The sequence below is a fragment of the Panthera pardus genome, unplaced genomic scaffold (assembly GCF_024362965.1).
Source record: "Panthera pardus isolate Hobbes unplaced genomic scaffold, ASM2436296v1 HiC_scaffold_9, whole genome shotgun sequence".
NCBI lineage: Eukaryota > Metazoa > Chordata > Mammalia > Carnivora > Felidae > Panthera > Panthera pardus.
This window is the reverse complement of record NW_026527024.1, coordinates 8026381-8046227: the sequence shown is the minus strand read 5'-3', so window position 1 is coordinate 8046227 and position 19847 is coordinate 8026381. Positions and strand designations below refer to the sequence as shown.

The 19847-nt window shown below is 49.7% G+C and overlaps 1 protein-coding gene across 3 annotated transcripts in view; it reads left to right on the top strand.

Annotated features, from left to right (window-relative positions):
• VIPR2 (vasoactive intestinal peptide receptor 2) overlaps window positions 1–19847 on the top strand; it is a 70223-nt gene that overhangs the window by 30823 nt on the left and 19553 nt on the right. For all 3 annotated transcript variants that reach the window (XM_053898667.1, XM_019424971.2, XM_053898666.1), the window contains one exon: window positions 19410–19507. In XM_053898667.1, coding sequence (XP_053754642.1) covers window positions 19410–19507 — 98 coding nt within the window. The remainder of the gene's footprint in view (window positions 1–19409; window positions 19508–19847) is intronic.

Sequence of the window (19847 nt, the reverse complement as noted above, 5' to 3'; positions counted from 1 at the left end):
CTAAATTCTAGAAGAGGAAGTAGCTTCCGTTTTAGCCGATTTCTCACTAATTGGACGCCTGGCCAGTAGTCAGGGAGGGAGGAGTGCTAGAAGAGTGGACAGTGTTGAGCCGTACTGGGCGCCGGGTCAGTTACCAGTACTGTCTCATGCAGTCTTTTCCCATTGAGGTGTCAGTGACAAACATTGTACATACTTAAGGTCCGGGCACACCTCGTTTTGCTGCACGTGGCGGATACTGTGCTTTCACAAGTTGAAGGCTGTGGCAAACCTGTGTCGAGTAAGTCTCTGGGGGCCGTTTTTCCAGCACCGTTTGCTTACATCGTCTCTCTGTGTCACGTTTTGCTAATTCTGACAATATTTCAAGCCTTTTCATTATTATTGTATTTGTTATGGTGATCTGTGATCAGTGATTATGACTCACTGAAAGCTCAGATGATGATTAACATTTTTTAACAGTAAAGTATTTTTTAACTGAGGTGTGTGCATTATTTCCTTGGACATAATGCTGTTGTACATTTAAGAAACTACACTGTGGTGTGAACATAACTTTTATAAGCACTGGGAGACCGAACAACTCATTTGACTCCCTTTATTGCAGTATTTGCTTTACTGTGGTGGTCTGGAACTAAACCCACTGTATCCCCAAGGCATGTCTGTACACGGTACGTGTGATGTTTTGATGGGTATATGTACATATACATTGTAAAATGAATACCTCAATCGAGCTAATTATCCATCACCTATTTACCTTCTTTTTTGGTGAGACACGGAACTCATTCATCCTATAACTGAAAGTTTGTGCACTTTGACTAACCTGCCCAAATTTCCCCCACCTCTTATCTAGTCTTCATGACAGACCACCTTTCAGATAGAAAGACTGAGGCTCAGAGAAAACAGGACACGGTCAGAGGCCCCAGCTCTGTTTCTCTTGTGCACAATCACTGAAATGTGACTTTTTGCGTCAAATGTATTTCACTCCCCCTTGGCATGCAGTCACCTTTGTGGCACCTGTGTTCTCTCTGGCCAGCAGGAGCCGCTTGGCGACCTGTGTGCACCCGGGACACAGGGAACTGTACCAGTGCACTCCGTCCCTCCCGCATGTGCCAAGACATGCGAGCAGTGGTTTCCACCCTCAGCCGGGCTTGTGAACAGAGAGGGTAGACACAGAGCATCTCAGGACGTCACTAAAATGTAATGTATTCAGAAAAATTTTAAGTTTATTTATTCTGAGAGAGAGCAAGCGGGGGAGGAGGGGAGAGAGAGAGAGACAGAGACAGAGAGACAAGGAATCCCAAACAGGCTCCACGCTGTCAGCACAGAGCTCTATGTGGGGCTCTAACCCACAAACCGTGAGATCATGACCTGAGCCAAAATCAAGTCAGATGCTCAACCACCTGAGCCACCCAGGTGCCCCACATATTCAGAATTTAACGCCACGGAACGCGCTGTCAGTTCTTCCTTCTCGCCTGCTTCCCATCTGTCCTCTGCCTCCAGGTAAGAGCCGTCGTGCGCATCCTGGGGTCTAATCACCTCGGACTTTGCACATTGTGGGGGGCTGTGCTACACGCCAGAGTGATGCTCAGCCTTGGACGTATTTCATATCGTTCTTTTTATATTTACTGGATTTTGCAAGAAGTCCCAGTGAGATGTCAGCCTCTCATGAGTTCCCTGTCGGGCAGGAAACGTGAGGTGCTAGAAAGCCCTGAACATGGTGGCCGACAGCTGTGGCAGCCATTTGGCTTAAGCTGCCCCAGCTGGAAGATGGGGGGACTGGTGCCATGTTCCTGGCGGCTGATAGAGCATAGTCCTAAGTCGCTGACCTGTTCATGTTGGATCTAAATTGAGAACATGTTTTCAAAGGCAGATACGTGTGGATTTCCGGTTCCAGACTAGTCTCCAACTGCTGTTTAGCTATTTAATATGACCAACCCGGGAGACGGTCTTGTTGGCTTTCTAAGAATAAAACTTGAACTGGTACAGAATTTACCCCCAGTGTCAGGATGGTTTCTGTAGCAAGAAGAGTTCACAGGGCCTGTTCTGCAGACCCTGAATTCTGACCAGGAACGGAGACTGCCCCACTTCACGATGAGCAGGGCTCCAGGAGCATTGTCACGTGTCACCTGCCTCCCAGGTGACCCTGGTGGACGGCTGTCAGACCATTTCAGGGGCGAGACAACAGGTCCCAAAGACCAGGAAAGTCTTGGATCTCTGTGGCCAGGGGGGTGGGGGCTCTACACCCAAGTTTGACCACCCACACCTCTCGTTCCACTGCGTGCAGGCGTCCCAGACTCCTGTGTGGGGTGGAAGCAGAATGTCCCAAGACATCCCGAGCAGCATTTATTCAGAGCCAGCTGTAGGTCCCTGTAAGAGGATGGGCCCGTCCTCATTCATCCATTCAACAAACAAGCATTTCTTGGGAACCACAAGTTTCTGAGTCTGTCCTCAGTTACCATGAACCCAACCTGGTTGTACTGGAGTCGCGGGTGAGCAGGAGCTGGGAACTAACTGACATCTGAGGCAATACTAGCAACTTCCCAACTCAAAGCCGGCAGCTCCTCCTTCTCTACATTTCCCTCGGGTCACACTTCCCAGGGAAACTGATGGAAAACTCTTCTGGGTCCGCTTGGTCCTTGGAAAAGCCTGGAACTGAATCCTGCCTGCATGAAGCACAGAGCATCCCTACTTTTCTGATGCTTTTCCATCCAGTTTGAAAAGCTATTTTTCTTCTTAATTAAACATTTTGGAGATTCTACAAATATCATGAACGCATATTCCCTACTAATGGATTAGAAAGTCAAAATATTTTAACGTGTACAAGAGAAGAAAATGATGGCACAAAACCACAGTGAGTAATTTTTCTCCCTGATTGCAGTTTCCGCTGTTCAAATACCTTGAATACTTGCTTGTTTAAGGAATCCTGTCAAAGATGGAAAGCATGTGGCGGGGCAGCGGCACAGAGGGCCTGGTGGGTCAGAGCCCAGCTGGGCCTCCCCGGGCACTGGGGGACCGGGGGACAGCCTTGCCGTGAGCCTAATGAACTCCACTTCTGATGTCACTCCTCGGCTCATCAGTGGCTCAGTCTCCTCCCGGTTTTATGATTCTGATTGGATTTCCTGCTCTCACACAGCAGCTCTGCTCTGGGTGTTGTGTGTGCAAACTTTGTTGACTTCAAAATTAATTAAGTTCAAGAAAAAAGTTAGCCTCCACCAAAGCCACAAGCTTGTCTGCAATGGCAAAGGAATCACCAAATAAAATGAAGTCGGGAAGGGGGAGTCCCATGGAGAAAAAGAGTGTCCAAAGACCCCAGAGGGTCCGAAGACATGGAAGAAAAAAGTGTCAAAGACCCTCTCAGACAATGGCAGGAACGATGCTGCTGAAGCTGCTTCTCACTTTGGACCAAGGGGGCCCATGAGTCGCAAGGGGGTTTGGCAATGGTCTGGGCCTCGGTTTTCTGGTCTTCACAGTGAAATCATGAAGCTGGCCAGGCTTGGCTCAGACTCCCTCTGTCACCGGGTCCCTGGTTTCCATATGGCAGTCTTCCTAGTCTATGTCCCCCTCCCACCAAAACCACCTTCCGGTGTGTGCCCTGGCGTAGGAGTATTTTCCTGTTGGGCCATTTATCTTTGGGTCTTTGCATAAAGGGCTTCATCACATTACGGGATTTAAGGAGCACCCCCAGGGACCCACAGGGGTCACACCAGCAGCTGCCCTGTGTCCTTTCCCATGCCCCAGCCCGTGGAATGTTATAGGAAAAGGTGGGTCAGGTATAGACCACAAGACCCTCTCAGCTGCCCCCCACCCTTTTATGGGGCACATGGGTTCCGCACCCATGGGAGCTGAGGGTCTCCTGTCCTGGCATCACGTTCTCAGCCTCAGGCGGGACTTCCAGTAAGCGTCATTGCACCTGGAGTCATGTGTCTGGTCATCCAACCCTCCAGGCCATCCCCCGCCCTGGGGCTCTCCTGACCAGGGCAGCTCCCTGCCACAGCACATTGTCCAGATCCCAATCTCTTGGCTTTTTTCCTGTGGTGAAGGCTGTCTTGAGGCCCCAGGTGGGGACACTCCTTCAGCCAGGCTCCCTGACTTAGTGTCTTCCTGCTGCCCATTGTCTGTACCTCTCCGATCTCCCAGGACTGCTGAGAGCAGGTGAAACATGGAAACACCTAGAAATTAGCACCCACAAGTCTCTGTGGGGCCAGGGTACCTCCTTTCCCTGAGTATCAGGAGTCTTCCTGATGAATCTTGAAGGACCCAGGGCTGCAGCTGACCCGGGGCTTTAGTCACCACGCAGGACTCTGCCCTCCAGCTGTGCAGGCCATCCCGCCAAAGGACAGCAGCCCTAGCAACACACTGGCGTCCTTTGAGCAGTGGACACCCAAAGCAGTGTGCTCCATGTGTCTCCTGTGTTATATATTTGCTACATAGTTCTTCAATAAAGAGCACTTCAGCTAAATTTAGCCAAGAGAACTGTCTGGCATCTCAGCCTCCCCATGCATCAAGTGGACACATTTCTTCCATATTATGCCATATTCCTAAAAATATTGTTGCACTCTCCTCTCAGCTTTCAGACACACCAGTAACTCTTTCTGCCTAACCGCCAGTGTGGCCTCCCTGAGGGTTCCCACCCAACAACAAGGGTCACGGCCACTCGGGTGTCTGTGGTGCCCCCAGGTCAGCTGCACTTGGGCCTTTCGCTTGGTCCTCAGAAGGACCTGTAGGAGCACGCTGCTAGCCCACGGCTTGGGAGGAGTCTCTCGGGGGTGTGCTGAGCAGCTGTCCACTGGACAGGGAGCCAGAGCTGGAGCCAACATGGCAAAGTGTGCCCAGGTGGCAGACTTGAGGATGCCGCCTGACCAAGATCTGGGCCACCTACACCCGGTGTTTGCTTCCCTTACAGTTGGCCGTTTAATTCAGCTTCTGAACAAGCTCCAAGGGCTGTGTCTGCCTCGGTTCACATCAGATGGCAGGAGGGAGCTTCCCACTGTGAGTCCAGCTGAGGTGGACCGCTCGTCAGCAGTGGGTGACACTGGGATCCTGGACAGCGAGGCCGGCACTGGGAAGCCCGGGCTCAGAGATTCAGACAGGACCCAGAGGGGCCGCGGGGCAGGAGGACTGGGTCAGAATGCCATAACCAGAGCACACAACACCCCGCTGCCCACGGGGAGGAGCCTGAGCTCGCGTGAGACCGCTGCTCAGGTCCGGGCAGAAATCTGACCAAGATTCATGGGACAGACACAGTTATTAGCTATCTTTATTCTAGTTCTAACTGAACCTGTAACAATAATGTGTAGTGCTTGCCCAATAAAGAAATGAGTCTTTCCCAGGCCAAAGGAGAAACAGGATGAGAAGTTAAGAAGGGATATAAAGAACACCTGTCATTGGGAAGGAGACCCAGGGAGTCTCACAGGGTTGGGAAGGCTCGGTCACGAGCCCAGGGCCCTGCCCTGATGAGCGGAGGCCTCTGTTTCTCGTAGAACAGTGGCGGGGATGGGGGGTGTCCACGGAGCTGGGCTGAAGCGCTGGTAGAAGGGTGGGCGGCACCAGGCTGGTCTCGGCCCGGAACGGTGCTCCCGGGAAGGGTCTGACCTCTCTGATGCTCCCTTTTCACTGGGCTTGTCTGTGAGCAGCCTACCTGGGGGGACAGGCATTTGGGGCTCAGGCATCTGGGAGTCTGCAAGCCTGGGGTGCTGGCTGCCCCTGCCGGGCCCTTAGGTGGGGACGGGAGGGAAGGCCCTGGTCCTCTGGCTGGTTGGGGAGCAGCCAGATTACTCACTGGACGGTCCGACTAGTTTCTTCATTTGATGTACACATGTCAGGACCAAGTGGAATAACTGAAGAAAGGATGGAAACCAGTAGTGTTTGCTTTACTGCTTACTACAGAGCTCCGTTAAAGAGCCAGCAAAAGAAAGACGAAGTTTTGCCAAAGTTCACCTACTGATGGTCAGTCACTTGGATGTACTTGGAGGAGGTTGTGGCTGGACACTCGGGGAGCCAGAGGCCCAGCTGACAAAGGACAGAAACTCCTGGCAGTGGGGAGTCGTTGTAATAGCCGTGTTCTTCCTTTCAAAAGTCTTTGTTCCATTTTCTACTTTCTCAGAAGTAAACATATATTACTTTTGTATTCAAATAAATCTAATTTTAGTCCAAAAACAAAATAAAACACTTACATTTATGCCAAGTTTGTCAGATCATTTCTCAGTTACATTTGCTTTTTAACCCTGGACTTTGTCGGGACAATGAGGATGCCTGACGGTCCCGTTGTCTCTGTCGAGCCTGTGGTATGACCTGGAAGTAGTTTACATGTTCAAATGGTGCGGGGAACCCACACGTCGCCAGCCCGATTCTCCAGGCAGCGTCTTGCCACATCTGCTCTGCTGTGTCCCGGCGAGCTGTGGGTGCATGCCCGTTGCCGCACATAGCGGGTTGCACACACACGCCTTTTACCACTTAAAACGTGAGGGCAGGTTTTTTAAAGTGAGGATGTTCTCTGATAGAACCTCAACACTGTTCTCCAATTTAGGAAATTCAATGTTATCTTATCTGCCATCAAGGCACCATTTCAGTCAGTGCCCAGTACAAGGTCACGTGTTGCACTGGGCTATCATGACTCTTCAGTGTTTTTCAATCTGGAACATTCCTCAGTCTTTCTCTTCCATATAGGCCTATGATGTTGTAAATGCCTGTCTGTTGGGATTTGTCTGATGTTTCTCATAGTGACTTTCAGGTCTCAGTGGGATAAAATGCCCCCAAAATATCTATGGCTGTTTGCCTCAGAAATGTCCTATTTGGATTTAAAAGAAAATCGTTTTTTCCTCTCAGCCCTCCACACCAACATAGGAATGTTCCATGCAGTTACTTAAAGTAAAGGGCGGAATTGCATGCTGAGTGGTGTGGCAGCCCCTTGGGACACGACCACCTCCCCACCGAGCCTCTCCTCTTTAAAATTTCAACACACAGCCATGCGTGAAGAAGCCGCAAAATTACATTTCCAATATCGCCGCAGGCCCCAAGCTAAATAACAGTGCAGAGTTTCTCTGGAAGATCAGCCTTTATTTCGGAGTAGGAGTCATCGGACTCCTTTGACTTCACCCGCTCCTCCATGAGGCATTTGAGCTCTCCAGAGGCATTTTCCAGATGTCTGCTCCTTCCTCGGAAGAGCCGGTGACCTCACAGAGGAGAGGAAGGCATGAGATGCCAGGACAGACACCTGCTGGTCACACACACGTCTCCTGGGTCATCAGCACTGAGCTCTCGTGTGCCCTCGTATGCCCTCTGACCTCGGAGCCCAACTCCTTCCTGGAGTGAGGACCTGTCCCTGCTGCCCAGATGTCTCTGATGTCTGCAGACAAGATCAGTGCCCACCTCTCCTCGACTCTGAAAGTGGGACATCAAGGACTGGAGAAGGTCCCAAGTCACAGCTCAGGGCTCTCCCACTCCCTCTGTTCGGCCTCCAGTTGTGCCTCTGACCACCCAGAATCTCCCACAGGGATTCTCTGGCTTGGGGCCCCTGCCTTGCCCCTCCCTTCCACAGCAATGCCAGTCGGGGCTGGATGGGGAAGAGGAGACCACTCTCCAGCGTGTTCTGACCTTTTCTGTGAACACAGCACATGCACAAAGGAAGTTTGAGAACTATTTCTTCAACTGAACAAAGACTTGCGTCATTGCATTCATAACTTTTAACATCTCTTTCATTATAAAAATGGTTCTCATTATAAAACCAAACCACATAACATAAATCGCTTACTAAGAGCAGTTACTAAGCTCTACATGGACTATCTCATTTAATTCCCAGACAAGCCAGGAAACACAGCACTGCGGTCACTTTCTGATTGGGCGGGGTGGGGGGGAAGCAGAGCAGAAGGGAACGAGCCTGAGGTGTCGTGTGTTTATGGGACGTAAGCCTGAGCCGGAGAACGTGCCTGCCACCCCGTGCACCGTGGGTGTGGGTCTCAGCTCCACGGGGAGCGTGGGCGGTGCCCTTGTGTGGAGCGTCTCTCTGTGAGCTTACTTGCCGTCTTGACATGTCCTTGGGTGAGCTGTCTGTCAAGGTGTTTGGCCCGTTTTGTTTAAATGGGGTTGTTTATTTTCTCCCTGTTGAGTTTTGGGAGTTCTTTGTTTGGAGTGACAGTCCTTTGTCAGCCTGTGCCTGCCTTCTTGCTCTCGGACGTGGGCTTTTGTAGAGCAGGAGTTTAGCTTTAATGAAGCCCAGGGTACCAACTCTTTCTCCCGCAGACCATGCCTGTGGTGCTGTGGCTCCAAAGGATCACCACACCCGGGCATCTCCATTCTTTCAGACATCTTCCAGGACTTGCCCAGTTTTACATTTCACATTTCAATCTGTGATCTATGCGCGTTAATTTTTGAGCAGGTGTGAGATCTGAGTGTCTGTTCCTGTTTTGCGTGCAGACGTCCAGCCATTCCCGTGGCATGCGGCAAAGAGACTGTCCTTCCTCCACTCAACTCTGCTCCTTTGTCACATTTCAGTGCCCGCTTATGTGGGTCTCTGTCCCAGCTCCCTTTTGTTCCACAGACACATTTGCCTGACCTCCTGCTGCACCAGGCCCGCTGGATTACCGCAGCTGAACCGGTGGGTCATAAGTCTCGTGACTGTGCCTGGCAGTGACTCCCTGTGACCGTCTGTCTGTCTAGTCCTGGGGCAGCACTTCGTCCTGTGTCCTCCCCCCTGGCAGATCCATGACGAGTGGTTGATTTGTCACGTCGTTCAGACTTTTACCATTATCAGGGTGAGGTGGCAACATCCAAGCTCCTTCAAGCAGCTAATTCCTCTTGAAGAAAAAAAATCTGGACAGAAGGGTAACTGGTCTCTCCCAGACGGATGATGCCGTGGGGCTCGGGCTCCAGTCTCACCTCTGCAGCTTGAGGGCCCGGTGTCCTTAAACTGGCTTCTCCCCTCCTGGGGTTCAGGTTCCTCATTAGTGTAATGGGAACATGGCGATAACACTCAGTCCACTTCCTTCCCAAAGTTGCTGGGAGAAGTGAATGAACTTTGGGCTACGTTTTGGATTATAGAAGCTGCAGCACTGTCTGAATATTGTTCAGCCTCCCAAGCAGAATCGCTTGTAGTAGAATAGGCGGGTCTTACACGATATTTTGCCGATAACCAGCGGGAAGAAAACTTCAACTTGGTACATTTTACAACACGCGATCCTGGGCTTCATCCTGCATCTTGAGACAAGGTGTAAGTCTCGGGCAGGGGCTTTGGTGTTCTGCCTTTCAGTCAGGAAATAAATGGAACCTTGGACCACACTCCCCCTGAAAATAGGGTTTCATGCCCATAAGCCACCCCAAGGCGAAAGCCCCTGGACCTGCTGGCATATCCGGGGTGTCCTGCAGAGTGAAGCAAGCACCGCCCTCAACCCCTGCCTGCGGCCACCTGGGGGGAATGGAATGTGCGAGTCCCGAGTCCCGGAGTCAGGGAGAAGCAGAGTGAGTGTCACCAGTGCTGTCGCTTGGGGCCCGGACATCCCTGCTCCTCCTGCCCAGTGTCCCCCCAGCTTGCCCTTCCCTCCAGCCTGGACCTGCACCATAGTCCTTCCCCACCCAAGGCCCGGCCTCCCACCACCTACTTCTTGCCCCTGCTCAAGCCTCGGCCATGCAGCCTGAATTCGGAGTTAGAAAGGCAGGTTAGCAGCGACTCGTTCATGTTTCAGGCATGTGTTGGTCTTGTTTATCAACAGGACTTTGTGTACCTTAAGGACAGGAGCTGTGTGGGCCCCATCCTGAGACACACGCTCTCTGAGAGCTGTTTCTTCTGCCGCTGGTGCAGAGGGGTACTTGCTGATGGGCAGGTTAATCTTCACTAAAAGGTTCTGGGAGACCATTGCTTTCCGGACAGTGATGCGTGTGATGAAGGCATCAGTGGGTTCAGAAGAAAACACAGCTGAGTGTCCGTCTCTTGAGTTCGCTGAAGGGAAAGGTGAGAGGTGGGTGCAGCTCTTACCAGAAAGCTTCTGGGACAGCTGAGTCACGAGTCTCTGGTCTAGCCAAGGGGCTTCCAATGCCTTTGATTAAAGTGCACAGTTGGAAATCCATTTCACACTGCAACCCAGCACAAACATTCACAAAACCACACTTTCTCTGCTACTGTTCGTCAAACGTTGGTCACTGCCCACTAAATGGATCGCATAACCTACTAACGGGTTATAAATAGGGTGACTGTATCATATGTCAGCCAAACCTGGCCCTTCGAAAGAGAAAGGAGGAGCTATTAATAATTACTCCAGGATACCAGATGCAAGCCAGGCCTGGCCCCGGGGCAAATCGGAGTGGGTGGTCACCCTCGTGATGACTCACTGTTTGCAAAACACTGGCTGGGCTTCTGCATTTTGAGAAGGGCCCTGTCTGCCCTTGTAGCACCAGCACACGTGCATTCGTGGAAAATTAGAAGAAGACATAGAAATCACCTTGTCCACCACAGCTGCTGTGGGAGCAGCCCCGGTGACAGGCTGACGGGGAAAGGCCAACCCGGCCCCTTGCTGGGACGTCACTGCCTCCCAGGCAGGACCGCCAGCCGAAAGCTGAGCATACAGCCTGCCTGCGCGACTCAGAAGTGACTCAGAGCGGAGGGTCCCGTCACCACCACTGCCCACCACAGGCTCCTCCAGAGCCTCTGGCTTCTCGGAAGTATTGAGACAGGAAAGTATTCCTGGACCGTTTTGTCTCACTTCCCAATGTTGTGATGATGCTGCTGATGAAAACCTTTTCCAAGTAAATCAGCCCCAAATATGTGATCATAAGACATGGCTCTACATCCGCAGGGGACCTGGGATTATCCTGGCACTCATGCAGGAGGGCGTGAAACATGGCCGCTGGTCGCTCGGCCTGCAGGGCGTCCCCGTGCCGTGGCACTCAGTGCCCAAAGTATCTGTAGCCTTTTCTGTGTCAGAGAACACTGCGACGTCATTTCTGGGTTCCCTCCGCCGGCCAGGCTCTTCCCACCAGGCCCCTTGTGTCCACACCCGGGAGCTGTCTGTGGGGAAACAAGACAACGTTAAAAAGACCAAAGCAAACATGAAAGCGAGTGTTTGTGAAAGTGAAATCACAGGTTCTGAAGCATCGGGCGTTGAGGTCTTCAGTTGGGATCTCTTCAGATGGAGATGCTTCCTTGTCATCGGCCACTGGTGCTCAGGGACGGCCAGCCAGGGCCCTGCTCCCTCGCCTCCATCATCATCCTGGCACACCGACCTCAGGTCCCCTGAGCCCGGCTCTCGCGCTGCCTCAGGGCAGGACGGCACTGGCAGCTAAGAACGGGACATCCGTTCTGTCCACTCACTGGAGGGAAAAGCAAAGCCAGTTCGCCCACTTGATTGACCCGTGGTGGCTAAATCCACAGTCAGACGGCACAGCCAGAATGTATCACTTCACCTGCATGCGGAAATGGAGGCACATTTCTCTCCCATCGGTGCCCATCGACAGAGGTCTTCAGGAAGCAGAGCTGTGGCCAAACGGCCCTGACCCCTCCTTAGTCTTGGGAAAATCTGAAAGAAGTGCAAGAATCAGAATCTGAGAGACGTGTGAAGCCCCGGAGAGACGTAACTTTGATCTGGAAGAAGCGCGTGTCCACTAGGCAAGGAGAGGGCGGCCACATCAGAGGCCCAGGCAGCTCTGGTCTCCTGTGGGCACTGAAGCCACTCTGATTTAGTCACTTCACACTTATCTGTTCGCTGTGCTTAATCAGCTCTGCGTTCAGCCCGATGTAACCCCCAGATGCTCCTGTGAAAACCCTCAGGGAAGGCCCAGAGGTCAGGCAGTTCCACGGCCAAGCTCCCCACTCCAGTGCTAAGTCACCGAGTCTTTGAGAAAAAGGGCGTGGTGCTGTCCTTCCCACTTCCCACGGAAGGACCAAGACTTGGGGGTCAGCACCGGGCGACCAAACCCACCCCTCCCACGCCACTTATTCACTGCCCTAGAGCTGCAGTTCCCTTTCTGCTCGGCAGAGACAGTCACCCCGGCCTGTTTCCCCGCAGTCTCAAGATCGGATGACATGGTAACGAGAAATTTGAAAACCATAAAGGCTTTGCACCTCGGGTTCCCAGGGGCCCACTGCAGGCTGGGTCGGGAAGGGGACAGGAGTTGTGCCTGTTCTCATGGAGTTCCAGCCACCGCAGCGTGACCTCGTGAGGGCAGGAGAGGACCAGGGAGGGTGGCTTCCCAGAGGAGGGGCCCCTCATAAAAACTGCTGAGGGCTGGGTAGGAGAATAAAGATGGAAATGCAGGGACACAGCGTGTGGCTGGCACTTGCTCCCAGCTCCTTGTAGGAGGCACAAGGTTGAGGAAGGCCAGTAGGGACCTCGTTACGGCTTCGCTCACAAGCAGCCTCTGTGCGGGGTTTGGAGCAGAGACAGGGAAGGTCACACTTACATTTCACCCCTATCTGCAGTGTAGACCAGAGGTTCCGGAAGCAGAGCTGCATCAAATTCACCTGGAGGACCACACCTTCCGGGGTTCTGATTCTGGGGCAGGTGGGGACAGATGGGTCAGAGAGTTTGCATCTCAACAAGTTCCTGGGTGCTGCTGTCTCTGCTCGTCTGGGGGGTCACACTGGGAGAACCATTGGTATCACGGTTCTCAGACCCAGATGCACACTAAAGTCACCTGGGAGCCTAGGCCCCACCAAGACCAGCGAGGGGGCGCCAGGAAGTTCTCACCTGCATCCAAGCTTGAAAACGGCCGGTGTGGAAGCTTGCTCTGTGGGCCACAGGACCAGTGCCACGGGGTAGACAGAACACAGAGGGTGTGTGCTGCATGGATGGGAAGGAAGCAAGCTCAGAGTCAGACTGCCCCTCCCCTGCGTGGTAGGGTTTGCTGACTGCTTGAAAGTGTGTGTGACAGACCGCACACAGAGACAACCCTGAATTGCTGTGCTGATGTCGGGAAATGGGGTGGGCATCAGGAGGGCCAGATTTAAGGCCAAGTGCTGCAGAAGAGGGGTGTGTTCGTGCATTAGTTTTCAAGCATGCTGAATGTGAGACGCCTAGAAATGCATAGGTAGAAAGTTCTAGAAGGCCAGAGGACAGAATGCCCGGAAGTGCCAGAGAAGTCAGGCCTAGACGTTCCGGTTTCTGAGTCAGCACTGCATGTAGCCGCTGAGACCCTGCAGAGAGAGTGTGTGGAGGGGGGAGAGCAGGAGCCACATGGGGACCCATCAACACTTTGGAGAAGGAGGAGAGGGACAAGGAGGGAATGATGCTAGGAGTCCAGCAAGGGCTGGTGGACAGAGGTCCATCCATCCCGAGGGGAGGTAGATGTGCCACAAAGGGCAGGGCGTGAGGCTGAGACACGGAGCGGAGCGCGGGCCGCTCAGGGAGGCGTAGCCGAGGAGAGCACAGTTATGGGGGACTTTTCCTTCTGCAGACATAAGTGAAATTAGTCTGTAAGTTTTGTTTATTTTTATTGTTTGTTTTAGTATATTGTCTGGATTTGATACCAGACTTATGATAGTTTCATTAATAAAATGTTGTGCTTTTCCTTTGTTATTATGCTCTGGAACAATTTTTGCATCCCAGGGATAATTTGGCTTAGACAATATGGAAGGACTCACCTGTTAAAGCCGCTGGGTCCAGTGTCACTTTTACAGATTGTATGTCATCAACTTTTTAAAAATTTCTTCATTGGTTATTGATATTTTTAGGTTTTCCTTAAATCTGTTCTAATAATTTTTACGCTTCCAGAGTATTATCCATTTTCGTAAAATCTTGACTTTGTTAGCACAGAGTTTAGTACTTTAATTAAAACATGTGAGTGTGTGTATAAAATACAATTTAGATATTTGTTTCTCATTATTTTTCCCCTTTAGATACTTGGCAACTACATATCTCATCTTGGCCTATACAGAAAAAAACTACTCTGTGGTGTTGTAAGTCTGACCATTTCCTAACTTACTTATGTCAACGATTTATAGAGTCCTCGCTGTTCTAGGCTTTTCATACTTATGTCAGATAAACACTCGAAAACTTGTGTCCTCGTGGGCTTGTTTCCTGGGGAGCCCCAGCCTACTGATTCTGACTTGTTTCTATCATTACTTCCTTCTTGTCTTACTTGGCTCATTCTGTTATTTTTCTGGCTTCTTTCGTTGATGCTTTATCTTCTTATTTATTAACAATGACATTTAAGGCCGTAATTATGCCTCTGATTATAATTTTGACACATTTGTTATGAAATGCTCCCATTCAAAATTTTTCAAATGAATTACTGTTTTTCTAGTTCTAATTTTATTCTTTAAAAGTGTATTTAAGGGGTGCCTGGGTGGTTCAGTCGGTTAAGCGTCCCACTTCAGCTCAGGTCATGATCTTACCGCTCGTGAGTTCGAACCCTGCATCGGGCTCCCTGCTGTCAGCGCAGATCCTGCTTCGGATCCTCTGTTTCCCTCTCTCTCTGCCCCTTCCCTGCTCATGCCCTCTCTCTCTCTCTCTCTCTCTCAAAAATAAACAAACAAAAAAAATCAAAAAAGGTGTATTTAAGAAAAAAGTTGGATATTCATTAGTTGCATTGCTCTTTTCAGTTTTACGATCATACATAGCATGTCCCATGAGCTTTAAAAACAGGATTTTATAGATCTGATTATTTGTGTCTGTTCTATTTACCTATGTTCTCCACTCTGACAGTGCAGTCACTCATTCATCCCACAAATACTTAATGATTCTCTGCAATGTGCTGGGCAATATAACTGTGCCTTTTGTTCCTGTTTTTTATACACAGTGAATTCCAACTTATCGAAACACTTGGGAGCTCATATGACTCTTCATTTGTCTTATCTGGATCCAGAGTAAAAGGATAAAGCCTTTGCATCTGTTCTCTTGTGAACGCTCTTTCTAATATTTAAGGTTTCCTTCTTGTTGGCTGAACTCCCTTGGTGGGCAAGGGGGAGTCCAGGGCCCTGGGTCAAAGTTGGGTGTGAGAATGGGTCTGGACATCACTCTAAGAGCAGCTGGGAATCATGCAGAATGTAAGTCAGTATTCATGACGAGATGGACTGAGGATCATGGAGCCTCTCGGAAACAAGCATTTACTCAGAAGGCCCCAAATGGGGATGTGCGGTCTCTCAGGGGCTGAGGCAGAGGGTCTAACTTGGGACCTCCAGGGAAGAAAGCTGGATTGGGAGGTAGGACCTGGGAAGACCCTGGAACCTGGGGACAAAAGCACCTGTGTAGACCCTCTGTGCGGTTCTTGAAACCACTTAGCTGGTTTTAGCCACTTCTAGTGAAAATAAATTTAAACGAGCATCAAAGATGGAAAACTCCACACAGTCCTTCAGGGTTCATGTTCTAAACATTAATTTTTATTCTTCAGTTCTGTCCACATAGGTGGTGTTACAGGAGTTTGGGTGCACCCAGAAGAAACCCCAAAAGTTGTCATCCTGCAGACACCCCTGATTTTCTTGTGATTTGCCTCATTCTCTTAAAAGTCGGCTGTGTGAAAGTTTCCTGTCTGCTAAGCACTGCACGCTGCACGTAATCACGGTTCTCAGTTGTTGCTACATGGCTGTTCTGTGCTTTGTTCTGTGAGACTTCCCCAGTGCTGCCTTCCACTGAGGTCTCTAGCTGGCCCTGGGGTCTGCTCTGCTTTGCAAAGGCCTTAGCAGAGGCAATTTGCAAATGACCAAATTAACCCTTCTTAAATGATTGAAAACATAAGATGGGGAAAACCTAAACCAGCTTTAAGCAAAGTAATATAAATTGAAATGTGTATATTCCTCTTTTTTTCTCTTATTCCTTTTTTTTTAGTGAACACATAAAAATTTTTTAATTCATACCTATCTCAATGTCCAGCTCATGCATTGTGTCCTGTTCCTCGTGGGTGGGGCCCTTCTCTCACTCATCCTGTACCCAAAGCACCTTGCTCAGTGTCTGGTTCCAATTAAGTGCTCGGTAATGGGTTGAGCAGAATGAATTAAATTAACCAGTAATACCACAAGTTCAGCAAGAAATAAAAATCTTACATAAGAAATTGGGGGTAAAAACTTCCCACTACAAATCACCCAAAAATACTAAGTAAGGTATAACAATGCTGCTTTAAAATGCACAGCTGAGATTTCAAGAAAGTAAAAAAAAAAATCTCAATAAAAGAGCTGAGAACAGGTGCCAGGCAACAGGGGCGGCTGGTTCCCAGGGCAACTGCTGGGTCATCATGAAGAGCTGGGATGAACGGCTTCCCAGTGCAGATGGTGGTGGGCGGCTGGAGTTGAGAGCTAGACCAAAAATCAGACCACGGAGGTGACAAAGAAAATTTTCTTACCCGCATTTGCTTTCCAGGAGGAAAATCTAAAAATCTGTCACCACAGGTGTGTCCCCCGGATAGCTGGGTTTTCCCATTTGTGTCTTCTTCCTGGTACAGAAACCCTAAGCTGGGACATTCATGTAAAGTGTCCTGAACTGGACGCAGCGGGGGTGCCCGGCTCCGGTACACAGGTGCTTCTGGAAGGAAGCATCTTCACCCAGGCCTCAAGTGCCCACAGACCAAGTCCGAGGACAAGCTTGTCTCCCCAGTGCACAAACTACACAAAGAAGGAGCCACTGTGTGTGCAAGTCCGCAGGTACCAAAGTGAGGCTACATCCTCAAAGCTTCAAATAATGAAGTGAGCAGGCATGAGTGCATTTGAAATGTTTTTGAAAAAGTGGAAATTAAAAATATAAACCTGAAACAAGATGCTGTAGCCAGACCTTATCTGGGAAAAAATCGACCTAAAAATAAAAGTCAGGAAGATATATTACATAGGAGCTCAGAGGCAGGCTCTGCAGTGAGGAATGTGGGCACCAGGGACGTAGCACCGGATGCGGTAGGGAGAGGGAACCACTCGGGAGGACAGCTGGTCAGTCTGACGGCAGGCCTGGCAGGAGGACATGCCATGGCTAACAGCCCGGGTGATGCACCAGTTCTCCAATGCGGAGAGCAGGATCACCCCAAATACAGAGAGAAGGCCACGGCCAGGCAATGGTGCCAATGCCAGAAAATGCCAGAGACCAAGAACAGACGGCCCCCTGCATGCACAAGAGCAGCAGGACAGACAGCAGGTGCCTTCCAAGGGCCTGGAGAAGATGACCGTCCACTCAGACTGTGCTGAAGCTGAACTTCCACCCAAAAATGAAAGGGAAGGAGACATCTCAGAAAAACAAACCAACAGGATCCACAACCAGGAAACCCTCATTAAAAATGCCCAAGGAATGTGCTTCAGGGGAGACTATGAAGCCAGAAAGAACTGAGAATCAAGAAATAATGTAAGCATAAATAGATAGATAGATAGATAGATAGATAGATAGATAAGGAAGCCTAGCAAAGACTTGACTATTTAAAGCAACAGTAGGGACGTCTGGGGGGCTCAGTTGGTTAAGCGTCTGACTTTGGCTCAGGTCATGATCTCACAGCTCGTGGGTTCGTGTTCCGCATTGGGCTCTGTGCTGACAGCTCAGAGCCTGGAACCTGTTTCAGATTCTGTGTCTCCTCTCTCTCTGCCCCTCCCCTGCTCACGCTCTGTCTCTCTCTCTGTCAAAAATAAAATTAAAAACATAAAAAAAAATTTTAAGCAATGGTAAAATTAGGCAGAAGGCACTAAAAAACAAGGTAAAGTAAATACTGGACAGCAAATAACACAGTTGACGGGGAGATAAAAGTTACATGCAGCACGTGCACAGAATAAAACTAAAACATCAGAGCAATAGCACGAGGTACTGATCACATGCACACACCCTGCGAGGGCATCATGGGGGTCAGCACCCCAGCATAAGCAAAGTGGTTACCTGGGGCATCCCCGGGGTCTGACTCAGTTGTCGTCCTGGTTTTGGTGATTGTTGGTAGGTATGTTATAGATGTATTATATTATAGATGTATTATATGTATATAACATATAACGTATATTATAGATATATAGATGTATTATATTAATATGTATGTAACATATTACATGTTATGTATATATTAGATATTATATGATATGTATACATTATATTGTTTTCTATGCTTTTGGTAGGTTTAAAATATTGCATTTTCCGTTATTTAATGTGAACTCTGACCACAAAACAAAATCACCAGTCCTATTTATAATCCCTCACTCAGTACAGAGAATAGAAAATGGACAAAGACTTAAAATTAGAGTTTTCAAAGACACTTTCAGAATGCCAGCATGCCCTCGCCTCTCTTCTTGAGCTAAAAAGAATGCCAACAGTGTCATCACAGGTGCAGACTCCTTAAAGTCTACAACGGGGATCTTGGTTTGCGTCTTAAGGTTCAACAAGGAAAAATCCTCCTGATATCAGATAATACATTAGCTTGCCAGGTCGAACTTCAAGCTAACCTTGATTGCCTGAACTATTTGAGAGGCTAGACTAATTTATTTCATTTTCTCATTAAATCTTAACTAGAAACTCATTTTTCCAAATATTATAGTTTACTTCTGAAATATGTCATTACTCAGTATTGAGCCTGCAATAACAAGGGTAACAGAGAGGGAAAACCCTTGCTGAAGTCATCACCTTGATGTTAAGAACAACACAGGGGATGGGTGGTGGGTGCAGGCCAGCCTACAGGGGTCCGCTGGCCTGCGGCAGTGGCCGAGCCCCGTGAAGCTGCAGGAGCAAAGGCCTCATCGGGCCACCCCTCCTGCCCCAGCCTGCACCTGAGTTAGCTCAATGACCCCAGGGTGAGGGCTCTTCTCAGTGTGTCCCTGGTGGGCACAACCCCTCTCTACAGTTTAGAACTAAGCTGGTGTGAACCGGGCTATGGAGAAATCAGGGCCAGTGCAGAATGTCCCATGGTCCCCACTCCCAGGGCCCAGGGCAGTGTAAACCCAGTTAGGTCAGAACACATTTGCAAAACCAGCCAGTTCCTGTGGTTGCTGGGGCTCTCTCACAGGAAGCACCCCTCCAAACCCCTCTGGTCTCAGCAGCAGAACAGTGATCAGACAGTGAAGCTGGGAACCCCTTCAGGTCAGTCTTCTCCTTGCTCCATACAAAGTCATCCACGGTGAATTTTAAGGAAAAAGGTGGGCATTTAAAGAGGTGAATAAAACGTCTGGGTTCAGAACGGAGGTGGGCTTGGGCACCTGAGTGGCTCAGTCGGGTAAGCATATGACTTCGGCTCAGGTCAGGATCTCATGGTTCATGGGTTCAAGCCCCGCGTCAGGCTCTGCTAACAGCTCGGAGCCTGGAACTTGCTTCAGATTCTGTCTTCCTCTCCCTCTGCCCCTCCCCCACTCGGACTCTATCTCTGTCTCTCAAAAATGAATAAGCGTTAAGAAGAATGGAGGTGGGCTGTGAAGTGACACTGTCTCTCATGTGCCCGGCCATCAGCAGCCAAGAGCCCTGCATGAAAGGAAGCATGTGGCCGGATGTGGGAACCTATGCTTTGTCCACTGCTGGCCACCAAAAGCTCACATGTGTGTTTTTCTTTCTTTGCAGATTGCATTTTACGTTCTGGTGAAAGCCATTTACACGCTGGGCTACAGTGTCTCCCTGATTTCCCTGACAACCGGAAGCATAATTCTTTGCCTCTTCAGGTAAGTATCAGAAATGAGCAGTTCTGCAGTAAGAGACCAGAAACTGTCCATTTAAGCCGTCTAGGCCCATCAGAGGAGGACAGAAGGTCACTGCCTCCAAGCCCTCTCTCTGTGTGTTAAATCAGTAAAACTCCCTCGGGGAATGCTTGTGTGAAATATGATGCTAATATTTACATTTTTATTTAACTATTCTGCATTTCTTATATAAAGAGATAATACTGCCTTTGGACAAGAATTCAGTTCAACTGCTGTTTACTGAATGTTAGCCATCGTGCAAATCTTTTGAAAATATAGAAGCAATGTGATCTCGCCCCTGCTACTCAGAAAGCAGCTACATTTG